This window comes from Cryptomeria japonica, chromosome 3, assembly GCF_030272615.1.
Source record: "Cryptomeria japonica chromosome 3, Sugi_1.0, whole genome shotgun sequence".
NCBI classification, from domain to species: domain Eukaryota; kingdom Viridiplantae; phylum Streptophyta; class Pinopsida; order Cupressales; family Cupressaceae; genus Cryptomeria; species Cryptomeria japonica.
Genome location: NC_081407.1, coordinates 648,185,603 through 648,211,390, shown reverse-complemented (window position 1 = coordinate 648,211,390; position 25,788 = coordinate 648,185,603). Strand labels below are relative to the sequence as shown.

General features: G+C 35.6%; 1 protein-coding gene and 1 long non-coding RNA gene across 6 annotated transcripts in view; both read right to left on the bottom strand.

Moving 5' to 3' along the window:
• Window positions 1-4,454: 4,454 nt before the first annotated feature.
• Window positions 4,455-25,788, bottom strand: part of LOC131027816 (regulator of nonsense transcripts UPF3) — a 34,653-nt gene continuing 13,319 nt past the window's right edge. For 2 of the 5 annotated variants that reach the window (XM_057957912.2, XM_057957911.2), the window contains exons 7-13: window positions 11,435-11,594; window positions 8,136-8,236; window positions 7,432-7,735; window positions 6,770-7,270; window positions 6,478-6,620; window positions 6,275-6,332; window positions 4,455-5,417 (exon numbers count right to left, since the gene is read on the bottom strand). In XM_057957912.2, the coding sequence (XP_057813895.2) occupies window positions 6,288-6,332; window positions 6,478-6,620; window positions 6,770-7,270; window positions 7,432-7,735; window positions 8,136-8,236; window positions 11,435-11,594 (1,254 nt within the window). In that variant the 3' untranslated portion in view covers window positions 4,455-5,417; window positions 6,275-6,287. Of the gene's footprint in view, window positions 5,418-6,274; window positions 6,333-6,477; window positions 6,639-6,769; window positions 7,271-7,431; window positions 7,736-8,135; window positions 8,237-11,434; window positions 11,595-25,788 lie in introns of those variants that run through there. The other 3 variants (XM_057957913.2, XM_057957914.2, XM_057957917.2) reach the window with 3 other exon arrangements.
• Window positions 11,607-19,591, bottom strand: LOC131874658 (uncharacterized). The gene is made up of 3 exons (XR_009372066.1): window positions 14,621-19,591; window positions 14,280-14,479; window positions 11,607-14,189 (listed from the first exon to the last, which is right to left on the bottom strand). It is a non-coding gene; the product is annotated as an uncharacterized LOC131874658 (long non-coding RNA).

Genomic DNA, 25,788 nt, shown 5'->3' with positions numbered 1-25,788 from the left:
ATATAGAAAATAATATTGTTGAAAACATGAATGACAATGCAAATGCACCTACAATAGAGATGTTCATGCTATACTATCTTGGAACATTTGTAATGTTCTAGAAGACAACACGAGGTACTACAAGCAATAAAATGTGATAAAATGTTTTTGTTTTATTACCTTGGAATTAGTAGTGGTGGTTATATAAGAAAACATCATATTGGATTGTGTGTGTAGTATGTTGACGTCAATAAGATCATAATACAGTTATGTGGCTCTTGATATTCCACATGTTGGTTAAATAGTTGGATTGTTCAAATTCCATGTTCGGCATATATATGTATCATCTCGTGTGTAAGTGCCAAAATTAGACAAAGGACAGGGAAGCCAAGGTTAGTGTAGATTAAACATTGTTGTTGTGAGACATTAGAAAGATTACATAATAGTGTATTGTAGATTGAGACTCTACAAGAGACTTGTATCATTGAATCCTCGGTTTTGAATAATATAGTAATATTTTTTATGATGATTTTTCTCCAGTGAGGGTTTCCCACGTAAATCTTGATGACTCGTGTAACATTGTGTATGCATATCGTTCTAATTACTTGTCAATGTTGTTAGATAGATTTGACATATATCATTGACTATTTTTTAATCACTTTATCTTAAATTTAGTTGTCCTAGTCTATCAATCATTTGCAACAAGGATGCAAATCCCCATTAATATTGGTAATAGACCACAATGTGATTTGAAACATTGATGTTAAAAATAACTACAAAATTTAATCTAGAAGCTCTCTCTCACTATGATGAACTACCAATTACAACTTATATTACTTATTTGTGGTCATTTCAAAATGATGCAACCACCAAAAACATATGGATGTGACTGGTCTACCATCTCCTTGCAAAGTTCACTATCGATATCATGAGAGACAAGGTTTACTTGTGAACATATATCAAATATTGGATTGACCTCCTTATCTCACTTTAACTTTGATGTGGAAAAGTTGAGTAAGCTCTTTCCCATCATGAGCGCTGACATCAACTTTGAAGACACCCTAGTGAAAAGTGACAAAATAATCTAAAATCGACTTTGCCTAGATATGAAATGTCCCTATCTCTCCTCTTAGCCTAGGAAGGAACAAAGTTTGGGTATAATTTCTAGCCCTTGTCCTCTACATGCCCATTCTTACCACAATGGGTATAGCTTAGCATTACCCCTTTAGAAGTTTTGTTCACCTTGTCCTTGCCATTGTTTGAAACTCCATCCTTCTCACCAAGTTCTTCTTGTTCCTTATTATATTGGTTGAGCTTGTAGAAAGAGCCCCTTCTCATCCAACTCAAGATAGGCTTGGGCATAGACTTCGTCGATATTGTTTGTGCTTGTAGAAAGAGCCCCTTCTTATCCAACTCAAGGTAATGGGCTTGGGCATAGACTTCATCAATATCGGGAGGTTTTTCATAAGGATTGATTTCATTAATTATTTCAAAAACTGTCCTATGTAATTTTATCAAGACCTCAAGATTCATGACATCATTCCCAAGTCGCACTACTCTCTTCCTAAATTCACTCGTATAAGCTTGGACACTTTGACCTTAGCTTTCGCTTCAAAATGTCATTTCCATCACCCTTTCCTTGTAACATGTTGGATAGAATTGCTTATTGAGTAACCCCTAAAAAACCTTCGAATTGGAGATCTATATCAATTTTCAAATTTCCGAACCACATATAACTCGCTCACCATGTGAGAGCATGCCCTAACAATATTTAACCTTGCAAAAGAATCAATTTAGCTCCAAGGCATATGTAAGAGCAAGCCCTAACTATATTTAACCTTGCAAAAGAATCATTTTAGCTCCAAGGCATGTGAAGGCTAATATAAACCTCTATTTGAGAGACCCATTAATCAAGCTTCTTTATACTAATCCTCTCCATCATATGGATGAACATATATTTTTGTTTTTGCTTTGAAGAACCTCCCAGATAACTCTCATTTTTTTATGGTCAATCTTCTCAATTTCACGTTCTTTCAAATGTTCTTTTCGGACCCCCATCTTCCCCATCAAAGCTGGCACCATTCTGTCGGGCCGATCAATCTTCTCTTCAATGCTAGCAATCCTTGCCACAATCGCTTTCAACCTTCTGAAACTTACACCAACCCCTATAGCACGAGCAATCAATATCAGCAACTTCAAACACGTGCTCCTTCACAATGCAATCATGAGAAACAAGAACTCAAGAAGGCTTACAAATGGGTTTTCCGACTCCATGCTCAAACTATGCATCTTATGGCTGTCCCTTAACATCCCATTCATTTTAAAAAACACCACCACAGGAGATTGCAAGCACTTAATCCTTCAAATTCCAATTCTTCTACACAAAGTAATGAGATTGTTGCTTAATCAGAGTAATAATTTGTTGCTTCCAACTTATTCACCAAGGTGAACTGTTGTTCATCACAGCATTTTACAATTCGGTGGGATGTACATATGTTTCACTCGTGTTGCAACCAGCAAACTGTCAAATTTGATTTTCCGAGTGCACTCGAGGCCTGCAACATTGATTTGATGGCTTCCAGGGATGTCTCATACAATCCCAAATTCTAACTTGACTTCATGTCGTCCCTTTCCACCACCTAGGAAACTGAAAATGATAGAATTCATAGTTAATTGACAGTAATCTACAGACCAATAAAGGCAACCAAGACCCTGATGATCCTTAAACTTGACCTGAGTTTTTGAATCAGTAAGTGTCGATAGGGTTCTATCAATGTTCTGATTGGATCATACTCCTCATTTAGTGAAAGATTTGCAGACAAATGATAACCATCTTGATGGTAATGGTCATAGGCAGAGAATTTTGAAACTCTACAATCCTTAAAACCAGAAACAAAACCTGTAACTTTGAAAAGAAAATTGTGTTCCTCAAATTAAGAATCCATAACCTCAATTTCAGAACGAAGTAATGGTGATAATGGAGGCTTCAGAACAAAAATTTGGATCTGCAGCAGCAAATCACACACTTCTATACTGCTTTACAAGATGCACCCAAAAAGCTGTTTCTTTACTTTTCTATTTCAACTCTGTACTATTATAGTTCTATCCAATTGTATTGTACCATAACTTTAAAATTAGAATATCAATCATTTAAATATCTCTTATTATCCTCATGTTTTTCAAACATAATTTTTGAAGTTGCGTTCAAACATTGATGCAACTAAAAGCGATGGAGCTCAGAGACACCTCACATCCTGAGAAACATACCATAAAGGTCATTCGTTCTGTACAAACACATAACCTTGTGCAGCTAATTCCAATGAGCATAATAGTGCAACTTATAATCACTTGCTTGCTCCAATACTTCTGTTATGTTGCACATCTGCCTTGAATTTACCCATGGTTGTTCTTAGCTATTGGACGAGTCTGATAAAATTAAGGGTCTGTTTATAAGGTAATTTCAACTCCCGTTTATATTGGTTGTATAATCTTCTTATACAGAATGCCCATACCTTACATGATATAATCTTAAACTACCATGTAAGATAATCCCAACAACACGTTTTCTAAATATTTTCCCTAGTGTTGTGCAAAAATTTTGCACCAAGAATCATATATGAGCTTGACGAGGTATCAAATGATGAAACAGATAAACATAAGTAGCAATAGCAAACTCCGGTAGAAATCCTAACACAAGAAAGATACAGAAATTCAACAGGAAACAGTAACAAAAGTAGCAAAACCTTCCAAATTTTCTTACAGACATTATAAAAAATAAAAAATGTAAACAAACTTGTGAAAACAATGTTAGGAATTTCACAAATTGTAGACAGCTGTGTTAGCTTACTGAAATCCTTAGAGATTCTTCAATAAAGGCTGTAAATTGCCAGAAAGGTCTGCAAATCCATAAATTGCTTCTGGAGAAATTTAGCAAACAAAAAAAAGAAATTGAATTGCCATCTGGAAGCATTTGTAAATGCCACTAAGGAGCAAAAATTTTAAGAAACCTCCACACGAACATAATTTGCTATTTCTTGCCAACTTGAGGGATTTATTTTATTTTTTTAATGATGGTCCTAAACTATGATTTGCTAAATCACTATATGAAATTAAGATTATGCTGATTCAAATGAATCATTATTATAAGCTCATACCAATATTGCTACTGAAAATGTATTCTTAAGATTTAGGGCCATATTCAACGGTCCTTGAAACTAGAGAACAGCATATTACGATTGACAGTAATTCAAATAACCAAATATCCAAATCTGGAGCCAAGAGAGGAAATTATTATTTCAATGCCAATCAGAGGAGCCACCACAGTAGGGCATTTTTTCCTGATAGGGCTATTCCATTCCCATAACATGGATAAATAATGGGCTTCAGTTCACAACAAATATAATAAAATGCTCAAAACTCCCAAAATCGATGATAGATGGCAACATGTACAACATTATTTTTTGCAAGGCCATGTATTTATATATAAGCCAAACTCACGGAAAAGCTTTATTTAGGTAGTATTCTATAAGTCTCATTTCTATTGAATACATTTCTTGACTGAAACTTTCATGGAATTCATAAACAGTCCAACTCGCATATATCCAACTTAGCTCTACAGGTCAGCAGTGATAAAAAAACAAACTATTAGAATTGGGACTCCTTTGGTTGATGCTGATTGGTTGAAGGATGCACCTGATTGTAAAGTTCAATTGCTTACACACGTCTGCAGATGAGCAATAACATGCTGATTTTTTTCCAGACATAGGCAGATCCTCAGCATAGAAGCAAAAATTACTTGGCTAGGAACCCCCGTCTCAAGGCAGAAATTGTGCATGAGAATTAAACTTTACTCTACAATCCAGTTCTGCCAAACATGAAAAGTTATAGCCAGAACCCACTTGCATTTCCATGGGGTAAAGCCTGTATACTGGAATTGTATAATTTCTGTACATTATTTAATACATACCACCATCATTACTGGAATAAAGATGACAATTTTAAGCCACCAGAGATGCTTTGACAAAAAAATGCACCAGTAATAGGCCAATCCAGCAAATAACCATCCTCCTAATCCAGGTATATATGTACTTTCCAGTACAATCAACATAAAGATCATCATCTCCCAAAACAAATGGTCTCAACCAGATAAACCATTAAAATTGCCAGCTTGTAAATTTATCACTTGGACAGTCCAAGCCGGTGGACCAGAGCTAGACTGCAACCATATTTGTGTAGCAGTCACAAAGCTCCCTGGACTCACCAGCTGTATGTCCATGTTTCTGCCAGACCTGTTATGCTTTACCGACTGAAAAAATGCCAGTGGCATACTTCAATACATTAGAAATGAATAGCTTGTACAAGTCACCATAATGCCGAAATTGAAGGTACCGACCACAGCCAACAACCCACATTATACCCAGTTGCATAGCTTCCACAATCTGCATAGAAATGATGCGTTTTAATTTCAGATGTTTACAAGACATAAAGAGCTACAAAAATAAGTAATCAAGACGACATCCAGCTTTATCAAATTATACACTACAATGCAAACTATGTCTGTATACATTCATCCATTACACTTATAAAATTCTGCACGTTCAGCAATTCATTCCCAATAATTGCATTGTTTTTGCATACCTCAAACACACCACATCAAAATAATGCAATACAGATCCTCCCAAAACAGAGAAGCTTATAGAAGTGCAACAAATTTCATGGAGCTCTAAATTTTATACATATAGAGATTGTTAAATCTGGAACCAGAAATATGAAATAAACTTTTAAAGATCACACACCCAACAGCCAAAAATCCTAAAGCCAATACATTACCAAAGAAATATAGGACTCTTATGTTTATTAAAACCGGCTAATAATATTGATTGTAATTAAGAAGCACAATATATATTTTACATGTTTATTTACCAATTTTATATTCATACTTTGGCATTTCTAGTCATCGTGCACTACAATTTTTCATAAATCAGATGTGTAGTTAGGTTTTTATGTGACATATTCTTTAATTATGACTCAAACTGCAGAGAGAATCAAGCACCCTTTGTTTATTTATAACGTCCAGTATTATGAATATTGTGCTTGCACAAAGAGATAAGTTGGAGCAAATTACCCTTCATTTAAAACATGCAGTATTAAGAAAATTATGTTTGCACAATAACATCACACAAAAGCAGCAGCATACAGAATGCGACCAGAATAGCAAAAGTGGTATTCTCTGTAATCATGATTTTAAAATCTAAAATGCTAGTAATTTAACTACAGATCAATAGATAAATCTTACCATTTCCAACAACTTAAGAACCAGAACCTGATTTCTGAACAGCAACCCAAACCTGCTTCTGGAAATGTTTAGGATAGAAAAAGGAAGAAAGAGCAATTAATACCAACCTTGCCATAATAACGTAAGGCACTTAGAAAACAAATACAACTTATATACAACATAAGTCAGAATGAAATCTACTGCTTTGAATTAGAAAAGCTCACCTCATGGCTTCCATAGCCCAAAATACCACCCCGCTTGGGAGATTTTGTATCAGATACACTGAGGGAACTATCTAATTCCTTCATTCCTGATGCTGGAAGGCGTCTCATAGCTTGTCTGTAATTCCCTGCTTGAGAACAGTTATCTGACATTCAGACAGGAACTAACACTGACACAAATAAGAAATGAATACAAATTGTGGTTAAATTTTATAAATACTTATCTCATTTCGACTGAAATTAAAGGCCTACTTATCTCATTTCGACTGAAATTGAAACTAAATTGATAACTTACCATTTTCTCCAGCAAAATTATTCCGTCCAATTCCTTGGCCTTTACAATCTCCAGTCCTGCTTGCCGTCATCATCTCGCTCTTTTCTTCTTGAAATGTACACTGCTCTGACAGAGAAACCACATCAATATTTTTGTGAACTACAGCCCCTGTTGCCTCAAAATTTTGTGATTGCTCCAAGGCCTCGGACCAAATACTGCCAGAATTATCCATCTGTAAAGTATCATCTTTTACAGTATCTGGGAGCCCTGATGCTACTCCCTGTTGATATTGGATTAGCCCTTCAAGGTTAGCTTGATATCTTCTGGGTACATTCACATCTGATGATGCCTGTGCAGAAGCAGAATGAAGACATGATTGAGATTCATCTGCACTCATAGTTCCATCAGCCCGTCGGCGGGGAGTCCAAACAGGACGATCGGGCCTGTCCTTGTTCCTCATCCGTCTGTCTTGTCTTACAGCTAGAGTTGCAACAGCACAACCATTTGCTGTGACCTTCTCATCTAAATTTGTTTTGACATTTATATATATGAGAAAGTAAATAAAACAGGGTTGCAAAAGAACATTTTCCAGGTAAATATACATAATGGAAATTTTGAGAACCAAGCTATAAAAATGGAATTGTTCAAGTAAATCAAAACAAGTGAACTGGGATGCTGCTTACCCCTGTGTGTATATGATAGTTGACTTTGCTGCTCAGTTTGCGAGGTTGATAGCAACTGTGGAGATTCTTGAAGCTCTTTGCTCATAAGTATGCCTCTTGTGATTCTTCCACTAGCATCACGACGCTGATTCTGCTTGAAGCTTAACGTTCCTGGAGAACCTTTTAGAGGTGACGTTACACCCTGTTGATTTAATGCTCCACCAATCTGTTGGGCAGAAGAAAAACTTTTGATCGTTGAGAGTCGTCTTTGGGGTGAATCCCCAACACTTGTACCATTTGGTGAAGATGTCTCACCAATATGCCCCTGGCATTCAAAAAAATGTAACAACAAAAATAATACCCAGCTTGTAAGACATGTCATTAAGCATGAATGCAAATGCACAAGTGCATGGCACAAAATGAATTTAACACCACCCATAGATGTAGGAAACACTTTTGTATATATCTTTAAAATAACTATAGCTTATGAGCGAAATTTATAAAATAAAACATCTCATTTTGGATAGAAATTATTAAAAAAGGTTCAAACACCCCAAAGAAACATTAAAACAACTAGACAATTTGATTAAAATTCAATCACTTAGTCAAACTTAGTCAACACATTTAACCTTAATCAAACTAATTGTATTGCCTGCTTTTGAGCTATGTTCTACAAGTGATAAATTGCAGATTGGAGCTAGCCACATAATTTCAATGCTGCTTACATTCATGGGCTCTCTGTCTTTATTTTTCAAGAGCAGCACTTTTCTCTTCCCAGCTTCACCTGATCTATCCCCTCCAATTGTTGTCCCTTCAAATATTGTAGCTGTGCATCAGAATGGCCATATATTATATGTATTTGAAAATCACTCTACAAAATAGAAAAGAAAAAATGTAGACATAAAAATAACATATATTGTTCATAAACAGAGAACAATAAAGCCTAGAAACTACAAATCCACATTTATCCAGTCATACCCCAACCCTCAATCAAGAATTAGCATGGCAAGGTAAAAATCAATATTTTAAATGAACTTGACTTCAGAATACTCAAAATGTATGTAAAGCAACGAAAAGTGAACTCATTAGATGTGCATAACAAGTTTGTAACACAAATTCAGAAGAAAGCAAAAGGCTCAAGGGATTACAAGACCAGTCCAGGTTCCCTCTCCTTAAGAGAAACTTGAGATTTGTGATTTCTTACATCAAAACAACAACAAAGAAAGCAAACGCTTAAGCAAAACTTAAAAACTAACTCATGAAAATTCAAATATATCCACATGATATGTCTCTCGTCATTTGGAACTGGTTTGAGGCTGGTGAATTTTTGTCCTGCTGGATTTGAGACTTCTGTAGTTTCTCCCAGCTTCTTTTCCCCATTGAAGTGGGTCTTTCTTTGTAACACCATGCCCCCCCTACAAATTCTACTTATGCTGCCTGGATTCTCCCAGCCCGCTGTAGTAAAAGCCCTGAATTGATTGGGTGAAATTTATGAGGAATGATCTGCAGGCAATCTCTCTAGACCTTTAGGGAGTACCTTTCATAAGCAGGTTGAAACTACACTGTTTTCCCAAGGTTGGCAACCCTATCTTTGAGAAAATCTCGGTTGTGTCCATTCCTTTTCCTGCTGACCTGAGCCAAACCTGGCAGTGGCATGCCATTTTAAACAATATGACAGAATTTAGTTAGGCATGGACTCCTGGCAATTTTTTAAAGGGTATCCTGCTCACTGTGAAGGAATTGAACCCAGGCTCTTTTCATTTTCTGTCTTTTGTCTGATCCAGAAGCAATTAATATCATCAAGCCAATCTCAAAAGTTCAATGGACAGAGATGTTATCACTTTGCACCATACAGTCTTTGACAAATTTGGAAGGTACTCTGTGTCCTAATGCAGCTTGGCTGCTGCCCAGTAGGAGCAAATTTAATAATTTGAATCTAAACTAGATCTGCTGCTGACCCTCCTGTAGAAATTTTATGTTGTCAAGACATTGAGAATCTCATATTTGAAGTCACGGCCTTTAAAAATCTTACTGCCCCTCAGCAGGAATTTTTTTTTAAAAATAACTACAACATGAAAGATGGCAGAAAGCATGGAAAATCTTTGACACTCCACAAATTTGCTCAGGATTTTGATTTGAATTGGATAAAATGAGTTTCTCCTCTCTGTGTTGCGTTGCAAAGGGTTTAGAGGCTGGAAAGACTGCTGATAATTTCTTTTAGCATTGTTTTATCAATCCATTGATGGATAATCTGGTCAATAAGAAAGGCCCATGGCTTGCTCCTGAACAAGGATGGCATCCTTCCGTTATGATTCATGACAGTAATAAGAGGAAGATTGTCCCTGCATCTGTGGGGGCCACTGAGGCTGCTTTCTAGTGTTTAATGATATCTTTTATCTTCTAGTTTTGTCAATAACTTTATCAAAGGGAGCATAGCCCTTTTTACCACTATCTTAATATCACTTCTGTTATTTTTCTTCTGTTTAAGACCATCTCTCCTTGTTTGGCCTTTGACACTTAGTGGTTTATAGTTATACTTTATAGTTACTTTGGTGATCCCTTTTAATCATCTAACTTTTGTCTATAAGTTAATCAAAGAGCTTACCCCTTATTACCACTATCTTAAACACTTCTGTTAGAAAAGTCCTCCCCGTGAGGTCTTTGAGACTTATTACCACCATCTTAATATCACTTTTCCTGTTATTTTTCTTCTGTTCAATAAAATCCTCCCTCTGAGGTCTTTGATACTTAAGTGGTTTATAGTTAGTAAGACAGATGGTTTAAGTAATGTTGGTAATACTGTTATTGGTTCGACATACATAGCCCCTGTTCCATTATTGGCTTCCTGTCTGTATTGGTTTCTTGGGATTAGAGAAGCTACAATTACTTGGATAACTGGTTGGCTAATGTAATTCCACTTTTTTCTGTGATATATCTCATTTGCCTGTTTTAAGTTTAAAATATCAAACAATACCTAGTTAAACAACTCTACCAGCACCAAGTCACTTGACTCTTCTTAATCAGTTGTTCTAATGAATTATGAGAGCCATTTAGCAACAACTCTGCCACACTTAAATTGACTCTTCTTGATAAGTTGTTCTAATGAGATTCATTTAGCTACAATTACATCACAGTTAAATTTCTTTACACATAAATCCTTACTCAAAAGGAATAAATTTGTTCAGGGTGTGGATATGACAATTTGCCATATAGCTTGACCCAAATATTTTAGATTGTACATATTATCATTCAATTCAGGAGCAGAATGTTTCCATTGCTTGCGTTGCTAAAACACCATTGACACCATCAGTGTTGATAATTCCACAACCTTCTTTCTAGTTTGAAATAAGGTCAAGGGTGCTAGCAAATAGCAGAAGTAAGCAAAAATTCAGAATTCCATCTTTGAATTTATGACTGATCAAGGATCTCAAAAGTACAAAAAAATAACAACATTATAAACACAATGACCTCTCACCTATTCATAACAGATAGTCAGTATAAGACTTCAATTTTGTATATGCCTACAACACTTCAAATATTATAATTTAATACAATGACCTCTCACCTATCCATATTGAATAGAAGTATCAGACACCAATTTTGTATATGCATAACAGTTACAACACTATTACTTTCATTCCAGGCAGTAGAAAGTTTTTGATTAATAGCACACAACTGTCGAAAAATGCAAAATTGCCTGAAATGAAAATATTCAGGGAGGACTCTATTGTTTATGTCATCAAAGTTGTACAGTTCATGATGATCATTAAATGGTAACTGTTACCATCACCCAGTGCTATTAGTTACAAAATTACGACTTTGAAATATTTCAAAACAGCAGCTAAAGTGTCTTGGAGGTGACAAATTAATGCAAATAAATGCCATCATATCAAGGACAGACACAATCAATTAAGAATCAGAGCAAGGATTTGTATACCAAGCCCACAGTATAATAAAATTTGGTAAGTCGCACAAAACAAGCCTGAGATTCCAATACATGTTACATGGATTTTTGGTTAATTACCTATATTTCTTACAGGATCCTCTTCAACAAAGTCTGTGTTCGAAACAACTTGTACTGACAGATCTGACTCAGGGTGTTGCTGATCTTCTCGCCGTGGAACTAAGATATAAGTTGGTTTATCCTTATTGCTTGCAGTCCTTGTATTATCCCTCACGACATACTGCAGTTAACAACCATCAGCACAGATCCCAGCATGCATATCCTCTAATTTTAAGAACTATGAAAATAAGAGCCACTCTTGGAATAGAAAAGAATAGTGTCTCACCAAGCCAAATGATATTCATAAATTTTACAAACTTCTGATTTCAAAATCTAAAACCAGAAAACTTAAGGATGCTCAATGCACTTTCAGATTGTATATTTACTATAACATGTACTTTAAGAGAATCAGATGAAATAAGGCTTGCGTATGATTAAATTTAAAAACATGTACCTTCCATTTATCCACCAGCCCGATGAATATTTTTAGAGATAGTATAGATGTTGTTATAAACAAAGTTGAAATTGCAATACCAAACAAGTGATTTAACAATTTACACTTTTCCAAGTATCCAGTTCATGCTAAGCAAAAATATATTTAGCAAGCCTTGGATCTAAATATAAAAAATGGAAAAAGCAAATGAAATTTTCAAAATACTTACCTACATATTGCATACAAATCACTAACAACTATACTATTTCCAACAGACTTGACTAATAAGATTTCAGTTAGGCATTTAAATCCTTCAAGTCCCTGTTATACAATTATAAATGAAGTTGAAATCAATAAACCTAGACAGCATAATATAAGGAAACAAATATCCCTTTCCCAAGTCAATAATTCAGATTGAGCAAAACACAATTAAAAAATACAAAATACCAAAAAAGGGATTCTCAAATACTTCAAATATTTAATGAATAGTGCATCAGAACAGCAAATGCTCTTATTTTAAAACTTTTTAGCTGCTAAAATTTTATATAAAATAACATTTCTAAGCCATAGAGCATAGAGCTGACTGAACCAGATTGAAATAATTAGCAAAAGAATGCTACGTGTAAAGAAGTTAAGGGTTACTGTAATTAAACAAAGATAGAACATAAGGACAGATCAAATGAAACTTGAAGGCCAACGCCATTTTGCCTTATATGTTATCCTAATTAAAATTAAAAACTTGAGAATAGATGAGCAGAACCTATTGCCCCCTATGCAAGGGAGTTCCTTGTGAAGACACGTAAATTAGCTGGGGAAGTAACGTAAACACTGTCGTTTACCTTCTCAAACTAGTAGCAACATCAATACACCTCAAAATTTTATCCCATGAGCCTTCAGAATCTTTGCATTCATCGAATCTTCTTGTAAAGTTTGTTAACTTGTTTAATGTTATGAGCTTTGATGAACTGAAATTTGTTCCCCCATTTCATATGGGAGATTCCAATGAAAAGAGATCTGTTGCAGTAGTGTGAAGGTCAAAGGTTGTTGGCAGTAGCACAATGTTCTAAATTACCTTTAAAAGCGATAACTTATGATCAAATGACATCCAGACTTTCTTCATTTAAATTTGCAGACTGCTTCTAGTCATATATCCTGAGATCTTCTATTGGCTTAAAAATGCTACCAAATAAATAGATGTTTGAAGCAGCTTACGCAGAATCTTTTTTAATGACCTTATAGCTTAAATAATGTTCATTATCACTTTTCATCCTAAGCTACTAGTAACAACACTACCTTGAAATCCATAAGGAACCTCCCATTATTAAAACACAAAAGAAGTAAACAGTTCATCTTTCTGCTATTAAGAATTCAAGGAATCCATGAATTTGCATCTGAATATACAGTTTTCTTTCATCCTCCCTAGCTTGATTTGGTCTGAATCCGTCAAATTCCAAAGCATTCTAGTAAATGTTGATTACGTCTTAGGGAAAGCTTGGAAGACACTTGTAATACATACTCATGCTAAGACATTTTATCTAAATAAAACTTCCAAGCCTGGTGGCAGAAACAATCTCAGACAAAAGTAAAGTATCCACTCTTTAAAAGCTAAGTTGCCAGTCCCAGTTCAGATTCAAGATTCAGGTTCGCAGGTTCGTTCAAAAACATTTGGGGGTGGGTTCAGGTTCGCAGGTTCATTCAAAAAAATTTTGGGGTGGGTTCAGGTTTGCAGGTTCATTCAAAAAAAGATTTGAGATGGGTTTGGGTTCACTTCGGGTTCATCCATACAAAAACATATAAAAATAAAAAATAAAATATATATACATATATGCAGCAGCAAATAAGTTCATAATACACTACTATCAACTATGCTAATAGTAAAGTAACATAGCAAAATACACCACCATATATGTTAATGTTTTAGTCCAAATAACATAGCAAAATGCCAAATTACACCACCATATCAATGTTTCAATTCAAATATAATAATGTCAACATTAACAATCAGCCATCACTGATCAAATATCATCCAAAGTCATCAAACATATCATCATCCTCCTGCTGTGGCAAATTCACAAATGCACAAATGAGATATGTTTCACCTTTTTGACCTTTTTGGTGGTCAATTTTAGGGTTGGTGGGTCGAGTTGACCAAAATCGACCAAAAAGAAATTTTAAAAAATCAAAAAAATATCTTAAATCCGTCAAATTATTCCCGGGTTCTGCTGCTGAGGCCAAAATTCGCTGCAAATTCCTCCAAATTCTCTCCAGGTCCTTCACAGCGATCCCACAGGCAAAATGCAAGACCCTGATCGTATTTGGGCCAGACCAAACCAGGACCCTAGGCTGCCAGGGAAGAATCTGACAACTTAGTTTAAAACTTAAATAAAGATATAAAACCAAGTATTTGCTCTTGTAGAGGTGGGAATTTGTTACCTCTAAGATGACAAATCCTCCATAGCAAACCTATCCATCGCTACCTCACTCAAATTGGTGCTAGCTAAGGGTGAGCCAGGGGATAAAAACAACAGAATTAGACAATCATGCCACAAAGAAGACCTCTGGACGACTCTGCGAAGCCTCTATTTTCGGGACGAACGCGCAAAACTGGGACACCAGCACAGCACACTATCGTCCTGTACAGACAAAGTATAGTGACCGTACAACGAATGCGAATGCAATAATATAACTAAATTAACAATGCTATGATAAATAAAATAAAAGGGATAGAATATTAACAGTTAAAAGAAGGTAGAGGAAAGTTAGAGGAAACTTACAACTGGTCCACGACTGAAACCTCCAGCAAGATAATCTCCTTTCTTTGATTACAAACATGCACACGAGCAAGAGAGAGAAAATGTTGGGGGTTGTGTTTTGGAGTCTGCCTCAGTCAGACCCCCGTTTTAGTGTTTCCACCTCCACAAACAACCCAGATAAATAGATAAATCAAAAGATAAATAGCTAGAATGATAAAATGATTAAATAGATAGGGGATGTGATAAATCCCAAGATGCTCAAAGATGAGATAGATAGAATGATAGAAAGATATTACCAAAGAGGCTTGAGAAAGCCAAGAGAGTTGCAAGAGATTATTGTGAGAGCTTGAGAGTGTTGTAGCAAGAGCAAGAGAGAGCCCAAAGAATAAGAGAGATTGTGTCCAGAATCTAGAGAGCTTGAAAGAAGAAAAAGATGGATTTAAAATGAGAGAATAGGAGGGAAAGAAGGGGTCCGTGAGCCATCTAGAAGATTCTGAATTGTTTCCACCGACAAAGATAGGTGACAAGTGGAAAAACGCGCAAAACTGACATTTGAACGTTAAGATGTCGTGGGTCGAATACGCGGTGCGCTACCTGTTAATGCATTAGTAGCTTTTGCAAGATAAGATTTACCTATCTCATTAATCTCCTCTGTTTTGATTTATTCATCTATGCTATTAGATTATCTAAACTGAATATGTTTATCAGACTGTAACCTTGATTTTGATTATGATATTGATAATGGATATGGATTAGATAGACGACCTGCTTAACTATGTTAAGCGTCGATCTAAATGCTATCGGGCTGATAACCCGATAGCATATTAATGTTGATTCATTTATGAATCGGCATTAATATACTATCGGGGTATTAACCCGATAGCATATAATGCTATTAGTTATTGTTATTGTTTAAATTAACACCGATTCATTATCGAGTGTGCTTATATCATAATATGCCTTGACACCGATTCATCATCGTGTGTGTTTATATCGAACTATTAACATATGCAAATGATACCGAACTGTTATCATAAACATCGAAGTGAATCGGTGGACAGTCACGACCAAGTGACATCTTGGTCGGACATGTCTAAAAGACATGTCCGATCAAGGTGCCACTTGATCATGGCTGCCTTGATATATATACATCATTCAAAAGAAAAGGAATGACATTGAAATCGATACATGTCCATTCCTCAGACCTGCAGAAAAGAAATAAGATAATATTATTGTCATAGAAATAATACCAAAAGGCAAATACACTATCTACCATATAACTTGTCCATTAAATTGGAAATTGCAATAACATTTACATGGTATCAGAGCCAAGTTGATCGAACTTGAGGTTATTTAATTTCGTGAAACAAATTTAAGAACAAGTTTATATACTACATCACATTTCTCCAATGGCCAGTGCTATCAGATTCAAAGACAGACTCAGAGGTGGCGATGATTTTTTAGCTTAGAAATTCAGAATTCAAATGATCTTAAAGGAGAACAAAGTGGATTCATTTGTTCAAACTAAAAATGATCAACCCGAAAATGAACCTGACAAAACAGCATGGATTGAGGGAAATGAAAAGGCAATAAAAATAATAGTTGATGGGGTGAGAAAAAACATAGTGCCCATCATAAGAAAACATAAGACAGCCTATAAAATGTTCAAAGAACTTGAAAGCACATTTGAGATATCAAATGCAAGTCGAACTCTACCATTAAAACGAGAAATAAATCATATCACCATGAACAAAGGGGAGACAATCAATGCCTACTTTATGCGGATATCAATTCTAAAAGATGAACTAACAACTCTGGACTACGAGATCCAAAGCAAAGAGTTAACACTCATTGCTCTAGATGGGTTGCCTCGTGGATGGAGCACATTCGTCCAAGGCATCAGTGCAAGGTCCAAATATCCTAAGTTTGAAAGATTAAGGGATGATTGTCTCCAAGAAGAATCAAGATTGAACAAGATGGGAATGAAACATAAGAATATAGATGAAGACCTACAAGTCCTAAACACTAACTCCACCAAGCAAAACAAGAAAAGGCAGTTTAGAAAGAGAAAAGGTCGTCAAGGCAAGAATACTTCAAAGGACTTATCTCACATTCAATGTTACAGATGTGATCAGTTCGGACACTATGTTGCAAAGTGCCCGGAAAGAACCAAGAAACATGCTACATTTGCCAAAGCAGGAAAGACTAAAGGGGAAGATGACTCCGGGAAATACGTATTCTACTCAGCACTCACAAGCCAAGCTTCTAACAAAATCAACTCATGGGTGATTGACAGTGGTTCATCCAGGCACATCACTGGGTTTAGAGAAGTACTTGATTCCATGACAGAGGAGAGTGATAAGGACGTAACCATCGAAGATGACTCCACACATCCAGTCAAAGGAATAGGAACCTGCACCATCAAATTGAAGACAGGCATATCCTTGCGGCTCGAAGGAGCACTATATGTCCCCGGCATCAAAAGAAATCTAGTCTCTATATCGGCACTGGAAGATAACTGATACAGAGTGACATTCACGGACAACAGAGTATTGGCTTGGCCAAGGAACTCCTCCATCAAGAAGGCAAAGACCATTGGACAGAGACGGGGCTATTTGTATGAGCTGTGCACGGAACCCAACCTAGCCCTAATACATGAAGCCACTAATGCAAATGAAGTTTGGCATAGAAGATTAGGCCATCTGAATTTTAGGGCTTTATCTTCAATGGGAAACCTTGTCACAAGTCTACCCAAGTTAAAGCAAGATCATTCAAGGGCATGCAAAGGATGTGCCCTAGGTAAAAATACCAAAGGTGCATTCCAAAATAGTACTAGGAAAACTAGTAAAATTCTAGAATTAGTTCATTTTGATGTGTGGACCTATGTCCGTATCCTCTCTAGGGGGATTCTTGTATTATGTAATATTTGTTGATGACTACTCTCGGAAGACTTGGATCTACTTTCTGAAAAGTAAAGAATCAGAAGAGATCCTCTCTAGGTTTAAAGAATTTAAATCACTAACTGAAAACCACTCAGGAAACAAAGTTAAAACCCTAAGAACCGACAATGGGGGAGAATACACATCAGATTCATTTTAAGAATTTTGTAGAGATAATGGGATTAAGAGGGAGCTCACTATACCTTATAACCCCCAACAAAATGGGGTAGCGGAAAGGAAAAATAGGACTATAGTTGAAGTTGTCAAGGCCATGATCCTAGATCAAAACCTTAACACAAATCTTTGGGCAGAAGCATCCAACACCGTTGTATATATACAGAACAGATGCCCTCACTCCCATCTTGAGGACAAAACTCCTGAGGAAGTATTCACTAAAATTAAGCTAGATATTAGCCACCTTAGGATATTTGGATGTCCTATCTATATCCATATACCTAAAGAAAAGAGACTAAAACTAGAGCCTTCTGGAAAAAGAGGATTGCTTGTAGGATATAGTGAAACCTCCAAAGCCTACAGAATCTATGTACCTAGTCAAAGAAATATTGAACTAAGTAGGGATGTAATCTTTGAGGAGGACCTAGCTTTCAAAAGAGCTCAGAACTTCATAGAACCCAAAATCTATGTCCCTACCTCTAACTTAGATGAAAATCCTACCCCTAAGTTTCAGAGGGAGAATCTAGATGAAACTGAAAATGAAAATGAACACTCACCAAGAAATCTCAAGAAAAGACCACTATGGGCCACCAAAACAGTAGAAGAAGCTCAGAGATTTGCTGCTCCTTCTGGAACCTTCAGAGAAAGCAAAAGACCTAATAAATTTACTAGCTCTGTTGCTCTTATGAATGATCTATCTAAAAACGAACCTGACAATGTAACAGATGCCCTTAAACATCAAGTATGGAAGGATGCTATGTCTGAAGAGTATCAATCCATAATGAAAAATGATGTATGGGAAATTGTTCCTAGGCCAACTAAGAAATCTGTTGTTTCTTCTAAATGGCTTTTTAAGATCAAACATGAAGCAGATGGCAACATTGAAAAATATAAGGCAAGATTTGTAGCCAGAGGATTTTCTCAAAAGGAAGGAATAGACTATGAAGAAACATTTGCTCCTGTAGCCAAATATACCTCAGTAAGGACTGTACTAGCCATTGCAGCAGCAAATGGATGGAAGGTACATCAAATGGATGTAAAGACAGCTTTTCTTAATGGAGAGATATCTGAAGAAGTATACCTAGAGCAACCTTAAGGGTTTGAGATCCATCATATAGAGTCTCATGTGTGTAGACTCAAGAAAGCTCTATATGGGCTCAAACAGGCTCCCAGGGCCTGGTATGAAAGAGTTGACACATATCTATCAAAACTAGGCTTCTCTAAAAATGATGCAGATCCTAATCTCTACTACAAACAGAATAAAGGTGATATGCTAATAATGATTTTATATGTTGATGACTTATTAATCACAGGAGAAGATCACCTCATAGATCAATGCAAGAAAGAGCTATCCAAAGAATTTGATATGAAGGACTTGGGACTCCTTCATTATTTCCTAAGGTTGGAAGTATGGCAGAATTCTGATAACATTGTTCTAAACCAAGGCAAGTATACATTGGACATCTTGAAGAGATTTGGAATGCTAAACTGCAGACCCATGACCGCTCCAATGGAAACCAATCTTCATAAACTTAAAGAAGCAGCAGCAGAATCACCTTCTACTGACCCCACTCTATACAGGCAAATGATTGGGTTTCTTATGTATCTGGTAAATACAAGACCAGATATCTGCTATGCAGTAAATGCTTTGAGTCAGTTTATGTGTGAGCCAAAGGAGATACACCTGGTCGCAGTAAAACACATTATGAGATATTTACAAGGCACCTTAAATCTGAAAAATAAATTGAATGAATGATTCAATAATCGGATGATTACATTGAACGATATACACACATATATATAGAGGTTACAAGACGATGTTCTATAATTAGAACATAACGTTAAAGTAAAAGATAAAGTAAAAGATTAAAGAGCTAAAAGCTAAATTAAGCTTAAAAGCTAATTAACTAAAAAGAAAATGCTAAATGCTAAATAACGCTTAAATGCTAATTAATTAAAAAGAAAAAGTTAAATGCTAAATAAAGCTTAAAAGCTAATTAACTAAAAAGTTAAATGACCATTAAACAAGGAACTAAATATAGGTGACTAAAATATAATTAAATATTCTAATACCCTCCCTTAATGGTCATTCTATCTACTAACTACCCTACAGAAGACACAACAGATCTTTTGATCACAAATGAAAAGAACACTCTATTGCGGTGGAGACCCTTCTGGATATGAAAAGTGTTAATGACCAAGAATACCAAAATCCATCCAACCTGACGTTGGGTAACCAAACTGAAACCTGAAACCATGATTTTGAGGAAAAATCGGCAAACCCTTTTGCAGGAGAGTATCAACTCCAAAACTAACTGCAAGATACCATGGTTGCAGATGTTTGCCCTGGCAGGTGCGACCCAAACTAACTACAACAAAGCACGATTTTGAGGAAAAAACCGTCAAGCCTTGAAATAGGAACCCTCGAAAAGAGAATTTACGATTTTGAGGAGAAAATCGAAAAACCAAGAAATCTAGGTTACAAATCATCATTTTTGTGGAAAAAAAGGGTAAAACCCAGATAATTAAAATCTTACGCGAATATCGTGGATTACAGATGAGATAATTTTAAGGGAAAATTATAAACCCAGCGAACAATTTTTGAGGAAAAAATCATGAAAACCCTCCCATGATTTTTTGTGGAAAAAATTAAAAAACCGAATGAAAATTTTTGAGGAAAAAATCGTGAAAACCTTGGGACCTGTAAGACGAGGTCTAGCCTAAATCAATATGATCAAGGCAACGATATTCAAATATCGTGAACATGCACTGTTTCTAGGTGTTGTGACAGTTGTTGAACTTTTGTCTGTGTTCCAACATGATGTTAGTCAAAGATGCCATCACAAAAATGGAGGTTGAACAAGGTCAACCTAGTGAAAGCATGAGACAGAAGAATCTGATTCAAAAATCAGAATAGAAGCAGTTGCACAAAAAATCTGAAACCTTGGAGGAGAATTTTGGCACAAATTCCAAGGTGCAAATTTCAAGGTTTGGAAGAAACCCAGAAATTAAAATTTTCTACACTTTTAAAACAGCATAAATGGTGCCCAAAAAACAGCAAAAATCACAACGTCCACAGAAATAGCAGAAATTGTGAATTGTTTTTAAATTCCAAGGCAAATTTGCTGGCACAAAATTCGAGGTGCGGAAAACAAGGCACCTAGAAAAATCTAAGACCAACCCAAAAAATCTCTCGAAAAACCCACCAAGAATCTGAAAACATAAAGCAGATCCGACGGCTCAAAAATCGAGGCACTGAAAACAATGCACCTAAAAAATTCTAACGATGACATAGCTGAGGTCTCGAAAAACCCACCAAGAATCTGCAACCAGAATAAAATTTCGACTTGAACTGAAGGGTCAAAACCTTAGTCGAAAATTGCAGAAACCCTAGGAAAATTTTCAATCTGCAAAAAAAAAAATCCTCCAGGTTGTAGGCCCGAAAATCTCAAGAAACCTAAAAAAAACATGAACTGCTGCCCAACACACAAAAATTCGCCCACGAACCAGAAACCCTCAAAAAGCCTTAAAAAAAAGCAAAAATCGTTTTTTATAAAAAACAATTAAAAAAAATCTGGAAAATATTCCCGAAAGAAGGCCATGAATTTTTTAATAAAAAATTCGCCAAACTCTAAAGAATCCCATCGACCCGCTCTGATACCATGAAAAATAAATTGAATGAATGATTCAATAATCGGATGATTACATTGAAAGATATACACACGTATATATAGAGGTTACAAGACGATGTTCTATAATCAGAACATAACGTTAAAGTAAAAGATTAAAGCGCTAAAAGCTAAATTAAGCTTAAAAGAAAAAGCTAAATGCTAAATAAAGCTTAAAAGCTAATTAATTAAAAAGAAAAAGCTAAATGCTAAATAAAGCTTAAAAGCTAATTAACTAAAAAGCTAAATGACCATTAAACAAGGAACTAAATATAGGTGACTAAAATATAATTAAATATTCTAATAAAATCTTGGTCTCAAGTATGAGAAAGTTGATCTTAATCTACATGGATTCACAGATTCAGATTGGGCTGGAAGTGTGACTGACCGGAAAAGCACCTCTAGGTGCTGCTTCAGTTTGGGATCAACCATGATATCTTGGATCAACAGAAAGTAGTCTTCTGCAGCACAAAGTTCCACCAAGGCCGAATACATTGCAGCCTCCATGGCTGCCCGAGAAGCGGTGTGGCTTAGAAAGTTACTTATGGGATTGTTTGGTAATCCGATGAAACCTACTATCATCCATTGCGACAATCAAAGCTGCATAAAACTTCCAGTGAATCCAGTGTTCCATGATAGATCCAAACATATTGAGATCCCATACCATTATATACGAAACATGGTAGACAAAAATGTGATCAAATTATAATATGTTAGTACGGGAGATCAGACTGCAGATATTCTGACCAAACCACTTTCCAAAGTGAAGGTTGATCACTTCAGAAAAGGTTTAGGTATGATAGAAAGGTTATCTGCTTTGTAAATAAGATGTTGAAAATGTAAACTTCTTTTGTCATGTTGAGACATTCTGGGTTTTACCCCCTGTGTTCATATCTAAGAGGTGACGATCTCTCAGATTATGAACACTTGTATGCAGACATCATTAGGTGACGATCTTATGATTCTCAAACCAGTTATCATGTTGGATCTCTGGTATGTCATGGATGTGCCATGATGGTGTTGTGATAAAACATTTGTATAAAATGCTTGTGCACATATCACAACCTGGATAAGATGAGAATTTAACCATCCTCATATGTTTATCCTTAGTATTGCGTGTTTAGGCAATACTGATATCACGTGTACAGGTGATATCTTATCATAATAAAATGATGAATCTTTTATATCACATGGTTAGGTGATACTCTATGTCACATGCTTAGAGTGATGTTTTATATTTGTATCTTATGTGTATCTTATGTCATGATGGTACTTCATATCATATGTATAGATGATATATATTCTTGGAGACTGACATTATGGAAAAGAAATGTGATGCAGGTTACTATCTTCCAAAGCTAACAGGGAGTGTTAATGCATTAGTAGCTTCTGCAAGATAAGATTTCCCTATCTCATTAATCTCCTTTGTTTTGATTTATTCGTCTATGCTATTAGATTATCTAAACTGAATATGTTTATCAGACTGTAACCTTGATTTTGATTATGATATTGATAATGGATATGGATTAGATAGACGACCTGCTTAACTATGTTAAGCGTCGATCTAAATGCTATCGGGCTGATAACCCGATAGCATATTAATGTCGATTCATTTATGAGTCGGCATTAATATACTATCAGGGTATTAACCCGATAGCATATAATGCTATTAGTTATTGTTATTGTTTAAATTAACACCGATTCATTATCGGGTGTGATTATAACATAATTTGCTTTGACACCGATTCATTATCGGGTTGTGCTTATATCATAATATGCCTTGACACCGATTCATCATCGTGTGTGTTTATATCGAACTATTAACATATGCAAATGATACCGAACTGTTATCATAAACATCGAAGTGAATCGGTGGACAGTCACGACCAAGTGACATCTTGGTCGGACATGTCTAAAAGACATGTCCGATCAAGGTGCCACTTGATCGTGGCTGCCTTGATATATATACATCATTCAAAAGAAAAGGAATGACATTGAAATCGATACATGTTCATTCCTCAGACCTGCAGAAAAGAAATAAGATAATATTATTGTCATAGAAATAATACCAAAACGCAAATACACTATCTACCATATAACTTGTCCATTAAATTGGAAATTGCAATAACATTTACACTATCGTCCTTGCGGCCCGTTCACGTCTAGACGAATCACGCGGCTAACATGAAACAGAAGCATAAGGATAGTTGCTGAAAGGGTGTCTTGACCATCCCAAGAGGGAAAGGCTGATGCAAGGGCTGAAATGAGCCTACTTAGGTGCTAGGGGAATGGACACCAAAGTGGTTACAAAAGATGTAGGTCAAATTACAAAGGGGTATGCAATTTTCGACACTACAGCTCCCAAAATTTTTGTAATCCTATCTAACATAACTCTTGCAAATTACTCACATTAGTAAATAGTTGATCCCTGAACGAAATTGATTACAAAACCTGACAATATGCTCTGACTGATCAACATCTATTCAAAACTACACCTTGGTGATACATTCATGCCTCCATACCAAAAGTGTAATCCCTGCAAACATATTCCCCTCCTTATCATTAGAAACCCAGATCTGACAAGCACCACAAGGCTCCACTCAATGCTTTTGCCATGTTGGGACCTTCAAAGGACCTGCAAACCAATTAAAACTTCTGGGATGCCATTTCAGCCCCTCCCTTCATACATACAATAGGTGATGTTATTGGAAAAATTAATAAAATGCAATATTTTACTACTCTATTAAATAACAAGATAGTAATTACAAAGAGGATGATCTTCTTATATAAAAATTGGAGAATGAAACCATGTAAAAGGATAAACATAACATGAGTCGTCGAATACTAAAAATAGAGAACTAAAAAAAAACACTTGCCACAAAGTTGACTTTATTACAACTGTAAACCTTATCTTCTAATAATTGGACAACAACCCATGCTAAGCTACACTCAAAGAGCTCCATCAAGTTGTCTCATATGCTCGTAAGGTATGACTCCTAAGATCCCAAACTCCAAAACCAACTAGGCAACCATCCATTTTGAGTTAATCTATACTACCTTCCTACCTGTCTTCAAAGTGTGGACTTCTTAAAACACATGCAAATCATCATTCATCTTGGTATAGTAATCCTTCTAGGTTCTCTTGGCAATGCATTTGGAGGATCTTCAACATGGTGACAAAGTGTGCCAACATTAGCTTCAAGAAGTACCTCAACATATTTTACTTCAAGTTACCCATGGAAAAGGTCCAACCTTTTGAGTTTGCTCCATCTTCATTGTGTTGGTCATTTAGAGCAACTCCAACAGAAAAATAACTGAATGAAATTATTCGAGTCAATACGACTACCTTAATAAAAAAGTAAGACTATCACCTAGAATCTCAACACTCATAACTTAAAAATGGTTTGGATCATTCTAATACTTCATTGTAGCAACCATAGATCATAACCCAACTCGCCCAAATAAAGTTTTGCATGAGAGGCACTAAACAACTAACAAAAACCCTTGATTAAAAAGCCTTCACAATAACCCAAGAAAACAAATGGTGAAACATTATGCCCTAGCAATCTCATCCATTGTACCTCCAATCCTCCAATCTCATCCATTGTAGCCACCATAGATCAAAACCAACTTGCCCAGAAAAAGTTTTGCATGTGAGGCACTAAACAACTCACAAAAACCCTTGATAAAAAAAACCTTCACAATAACCCAAGAAAACAAATGGTGAAACATTATGCCCTAGCCACCGCAGAGTAGAAACCAAGGACACACATTTAACCTTGCATAAAATTTGCCCATAGTTTTTAGTCGCTGAATAACCTGTCTAATATCTTGCATAAAAAATTCTTGACTAATGACCACCAAAACAACTAGGATGCAATGCGATTTTTTCAGAAAAATCTGCTCAAAAACCCTAGCCATCATTTAAAAAACATGATTTTTGAAATGAAAAATGTATGATTTTCATTAAAAAAAAAAATCATGCAATTTTCTTTTAAAAAATAATTGCGATTTCTTTTTATAAAAAATGGTGCGTTTCTTGCAAAAGAAAAGACCCAATTTTAAGAAAATTAAAAACCCAGGTTTTTTCATTTCTGGTCATTGCAATTTTTCAGAGTATAAGTTTTGCAATAAAAACCATGTGAATTTACATAGAAATAGGCACCACGATTTTGGTACAAAACCCTTGAGAGTTTTCCTAAAAAAAAATAGGCCACAAATTATACTAGTAGGACCAACTCACAATTTTCTACAACTGGTAAATTCACGTGACCCCCTACTCTAATACCATGTTGTAAAAATTAATAGAACACAACATTTTAATATTGTATTAAATAACAAGATACTAATTACAAAGAGGTTTGTCGCCTTACATAAAGATTGGAGAATGAAACCATGTAAAAGGATA